General features: G+C 58.0%; 1 protein-coding gene and 1 long non-coding RNA gene across 5 annotated transcripts in view; one reads left to right on the top strand and one right to left on the bottom strand.

Annotated features, from left to right (window-relative positions):
- Positions 1 to 5,002, bottom strand: part of AIFM3 (AIF family member 3) — a 14,717-nt gene extending 9,715 nt beyond the window's left edge. For 3 of the 4 annotated variants that reach the window (XM_077745906.1, XM_077745908.1, XM_077745909.1), the window contains exons 1-2: positions 4,214 to 5,002; positions 2,482 to 2,650 (exon numbers count right to left, since the gene is read on the bottom strand). In XM_077745906.1, coding sequence (XP_077602032.1) covers positions 2,482 to 2,512 — 31 coding nt within the window. In that variant the 5' untranslated portion in view covers positions 2,513 to 2,650; positions 4,214 to 5,002. Of the gene's footprint in view, positions 1 to 2,481; positions 2,651 to 3,077; positions 3,221 to 4,213 lie in introns of those variants that run through there. The other variant, XM_077745907.1, reaches the window with a different exon arrangement.
- LOC144216519 (uncharacterized) overlaps positions 3,785 to 5,045 on the top strand; it is a 7,071-nt gene continuing 5,810 nt past the window's right edge. The window contains exon 1 of the long non-coding RNA XR_013330679.1: positions 3,785 to 4,027. This is a non-coding gene — a long non-coding RNA (uncharacterized LOC144216519). The remainder of the gene's footprint in view (positions 4,028 to 5,045) is intronic.

The raw sequence follows: 5,045 nt of genomic DNA, 5'->3' as shown, positions 1-5,045 counted from the left end.
GGGTGTAGGCTCTTTGCCTCCATTTCCATACTTTATGTAATGGTGTTAGAATGTTTTGAGAAGAATTAAAAAGGAAAATATTCCCGGACTCAGCTGACACCAGCTATGTGAACTGTAGAGAGGGAGCTCACAGGAACAGCCTGGCAGGGGCCCAGATGACAACCAAGCCAGGCTGTTTTCATCCTCCACCTCTTTCTAGAAGGCTCCAAGGAGCTCACTGATGCAGTGTAACGGGAAGCCATTAAGTCAGGAGCAGTAGTGTAAAGGTGGATGGAGAGGGGGTCCCTGCTCACCCATAGAGCTAGATCATTGATTCCTAGCCTCATGACTCCCAGGTGCCCATGTGACCATGGGCTCCTACCTTAGCCCCTTTGGACCTCAGATGCCTTCATTATAAAACAGAGAGAACAGTGCCTACCTGTAATAAGCAAAGCTGAGGGACTGAATATATGTAACCCAGAGTAGAAGCTCAACAGATAAAGCTGGGTAGTCGCATCTTATTGGTTAGCTCTGAGCTTCCTGACAGCCATGGGGAAAAGGGAAAGCGGTGAGGTAGCACTTGTGGCCTAACAAAAGGCAAGTGACCAGATGCCAAGAGAGCTGTATTTCCTCCTAGTTCTGAGTTTAGTATGGGTCTGGCCTGGAATACTTTATATCAGGAACACAGAGCCAATGGTACACGAGGAGTACAGAATGAATTCAGGAATGTGTGCTGATGTGCTCCAAGCCAGAGTCAAGCAAGATAGAAGGTGAAGAATTTGCACAAAGACCTTCGGCTTGCTTTGGTCTCCCTGTAGCTCCTGCTGACCCCAGCTGAACTTTCATGGCCCAAATGCTTTCACTCCCACACCCTGAAATTCCCTGAGCCTCACCCATGACCTGCCCAGTGTGTGTCTGGAGCCTAAAATCCTGCCCTTCTGCTGTAGCTCCACAGGGGAGCCCTGGAAGCAGGAAGCCTAGCTCCCAAAAGAGGGGATAATAACATTTTGCTGATGCCTCCTGTGTGCCAGGCTCTGTGCTAAGCACAACAGTCTGCTGGAGGGGGTGGGGATGGTGGGCAAAATTGTTAGCCCCACTTACACATGAGAACACAGCAGCTCAGAGAGGTGAACTCACCTGCCCAAGGCCACACAGCCAGGAAGGGGCAGGGCTGAATTTTAGGCTCAAGAGTGTAAGTTGTTACCACTGTCTCTAAGGGTGGTGCAAATGGCCAGCTCCTGAACTGGGAGCTTGGGGTCAGGGGCCTCAGGCAGGCTGGCCTGCCTCCTGCAGGCGGCATCCTCTGCTCTTGGCTTCCTGCCAGCCCAGTGGTCCAACAGGAGCCGGATTTAGGACCAGCTAGCATTTCCCTGCCCACTTCGGACAGAGGAAGGCTGAGGTGAAGACAGTGGACATCTTTTGCCCAAGTCATATATGTAAGCAGGAACGGTGGTAGCATCGGGCTCAGGGCTGGGTATCCACGGCATAGGCATAGGGGGAGGGGGAGCTGGCTCCCGAGGCAGGTGAAGGGGGTGTACCTCGGCCAGCCGGGGCATCAAAGGTCTCCTCTTGCCCCCACGTTCTCCGTCAGACCCACGAAAGGAGAATAGGCTCATGTGTTCTAAGGTAATGAAGCCGATGGGTATCAGGTAAGGGGAGCTGGGGCGAGCTGGCTGGGGCAGGCTGGCCTGGGTGGCAGGTGGGCGGGGGCACTGATGGGGGCACTGACTAGGGCACTAGAGAGGCCAGGGACATGCCTCCACTCTTTTGCCTTCCTGAGTGTTGTGAAGAGAGAAGAGGGAAAATGGGGGCTGGAGAGAGAGCCCAACAGACAGGGGTCTCCATGGAGAGCAGATCGGGGCCTCCCTTAGCATCTGGGAGGCCCCCACCTGGGGCTGGAATCTCTTGGGCCAGGCAGGGCAGGATTTCCTGCACAAATCGGGAAATTCGACCCAAGGTCACACAGGACATCAGAAGAGGGCAAGAGGGCTATTACCTGTGCACTCCACCCTCCTGGCAACTTTGAGAGGTCGGGCTCATTTTGTAGAGAGGGAAACTGAGGCCCTGAGAGGTAACTTGCAGGCCCTGGGTCACACAGTGCCTGAGGGCGTCCTCAGAGTCCCTCTTCCCCAGCCCCAGGGGACCCTGCCCTTTTCCCCTGCCCCAGGGCAGGAGGAACCCTAACCTCTACTTTCTGAGAAAGCTTCAGCTGCTTTTCCCACCAGAAGCACCCACAGCCCCAAATAAAGAGGGGGACCCATTGGAGGGGAGCCAAGAGAATGGCTCCAAGCCCCCACCCCCTCCAGCCTGCGGGAAATTAACATTCGGAGCCGGCAGCCGCCTAGCCTGACCTACTTCGGAGGCAGAAGGGGAGGGGGAGGAGGAAGGAGGTGGCTCCAGGAGGGAGGGAGGAGGGACGGAGGAGGGACGGAGGAGGGAGAGGGAAGCGAAGGGGGAGGAAAGGGGGAGGGGGGAAGAATGAGGCAAGAAGAGAGGAGGTACCTGGCTTGGGCTTGGAGAAACACCCACCCATGGTGAGTGGCCCACAGATGAGTGGGGGGCAGGTGCACAGATGGCGGTGGGAGTCCTAGGCTGCTCCCGGTGGGGCTGGACCCCCCATGGCCCTTAAAGATGCTGGAGCTGCCATCCCAGCAGGAGCTGCCTCCAGGACCTGCAGGGGAGACAAAGGCATCTGTAGGGACCAGGGCTTTGATGGGGAATGTGAGTAGATACAGAGATAGAGACAGACTAGGGGAGGGGCTTCTGGAGAACAGGCACACTTGAGCCCAGAACCATGTAGGGGACCTTGGGGGCACGTCCCCTTTGAGGCTTCACTCTCCCCTCCCATCTTTGCCTGTGGGCTGTGCCTACTTCCAGGGGAGCCCCTCTGCTCTAACCTCAACCACTCTTTTAGGTCCAGCCGCCTTGTCCAGTAAATCCTGATTTCTGTAACCCACTCAAAATCCAGCAGCCAAGGGAGGCCACAATGCCTGGGGTCAAACCTCAGGGCACCTTGGGCAGATCAGAGCCCTCCTGGTCCTGAAGTTTCTCTCCCAGGCCCTGGCCCCCACCCTGGCCGGCAGCCCCTGGATACCCACCTCCTCCAGGGGCAGCCAGAGCTTCTTCCTCCAGGCCCAGAGGTGGACCGAGGCTTCTGGGCCATGGAAGGCAGGGTGGGGGCAAGGGTCCAAGAGGCAGCCCAGCCTCCACCCCTCCTCCTAGTGTGAGTTAGGCCAGGAGAGGCTGGGTGGGGGGGTTTTTGCTGCTTGGGCTGGGCCAGGCTACTGGTCCCCAGGGAAACCCAGCTCCATGGAGAATAGAAGTGGGCGTCCAGCCCAGGCCTGATGGGGTTGGGGGAAAGGGAGTCCAGGCACACAGCCCAGGCCCAGCAGTTGTGAGCTCCCACCCTGTGCACCTCCCCCCTTCACCAATGCCCTCCAGGCCTGTGGTGCTGAGATCACATCCAATAGCAGATGAGGAAACTGAGGGGCCAAGGGCTTGCCAAGGTGAAGCAGCAGGCAGGGCCCTCCGGCATAGCCTACCACTAACCTTGGTTAGTTTCAAGATGGGAGGGGGACCCAGGAACCCTCGTATCCCCCTGCAAGCCACACAGCTGGGGGGAGAGGTCATGGGTCAGCAGAGATCCCTGCAGCCAGATCCTCGAGGCCAGAGGGTGGGCCTTCTGGAAGATTCAGCTTGCAGACTGGACTTTGGAAGGCCCGGGACAAAGCTGCCCTGTTTACAAATGATCTTTCCCCCAGTCCATCCCACTGTCATCCCCTCTGTTTTTCTTGGAAGTTCTTCCTGAAGTCTAACTCGAGGTGGGGCTGGACCTATTTGGTCTTGCCCAGATCTCTGCAAGGGCTTTGAGTGGGTGCCTGAGAGCAAGGGGGCCAAGACAACAGGAGGAAAAGTTGGGAAGGACCGTCTACGGCCTAGCATCTGACCTAACCTGCACTAGAGGGATCCATTACAGTTCCGGAGGCGGCAGTACTCAAAGGCCACCTGGGCATACTCATGCTCTTTACCTCCCTCATCACCAAAACAGGTCTGTAAGATTTGGGTACCATCTGCCCCACCTGTCCCCTCTCTGGGCACAAGGCGGGGGGGCCCTCCCCAGACCCTGGCTTCTCCTCTGGCTCAGCCATACCTCCCTCCCTCCTGCCTGGCCTAGGCTTCATCTGCTGGGCCAAAGATGTCAGAAAAGGTGGAACTTTCACTTGCCGCCAGTTACCTGTCTAGGCTGTTCCTCCCTTTCCAGGTGCCCAGGTGTCTCAGATCCTCCAGGGCCTTGGGCCTGGAAAGAGATTTGCCAGGGATTGAAACTTCCTCAGGCCTATCTTTGCAGGCTGGCTTGGAACCCTGCTGCCTCAAAGGGAAAGGCTCTTACTGTGGAGCAGCAGGAGGGACCCCCCAAGATTTTATGGAGTGCTGTCCCTTGCCCACAAACTACTCAATGCTGAAAGTTGTAATAGTGCCCAAGTGCTAACTATCCACCAGGAGCCTGTGTCCTGGTTCACAGGGACACCATACCCCCCTAAGCCAGTGCAGGCTAGACAGAAGCGGGAGTGGGGGGGTTGCTGTCCAGTTGGGGCCCTCAGTGGCTTCTAGCGTTCCTTAGGATGGCATTCAAGTTTGAGGGTTATTTGCCCTCACCTGCTCCCCTCCGGGCTTAGGCGCAAACCTCCCGTGCACTCTCTCTGCCTTTGCACGTGCAGTTCCCTCTATCTGAGATGATCTTTCCTGCAGCTTCCCGCTGGTCCAGGCGCCCTCACCAAACCGGACGGCCCAGAAAGGGGGACGGGTACACTGCAGGGCCCCGTGGCAAGCGAGTAAGGGCCAGGCGGGGGAGGAGAGAAGGAAGAGAGGCGCTCCAGTCTCCACCAAGTCTCTTTCTCTCCGGCTGCCGACCTCAGCCCCCAACGCCCCGGCCCCGGGTCCGCGACCTAAGAGCGCGCGCGCGCTAGACCCGGGCGCGGGGACTGTGGGGCAGGGACTCTGCAGCCAAGCCGGGATGGTGGGGTCGGGGGCCTAGGGCCTGGGGTCCCCGGGGCGGGCGCTCACCT

Source organism: Crocuta crocuta, unplaced genomic scaffold, assembly GCF_008692635.1.
Source record: "Crocuta crocuta isolate KB4526 unplaced genomic scaffold, BGI_CrCroc_1.0 scaffold344, whole genome shotgun sequence".
Taxonomy (NCBI): domain Eukaryota; kingdom Metazoa; phylum Chordata; class Mammalia; order Carnivora; family Hyaenidae; genus Crocuta; species Crocuta crocuta.
The sequence above is the reverse complement of the archived record's forward strand: the minus strand, read 5'-3'. Positions and strand labels throughout refer to the sequence as shown.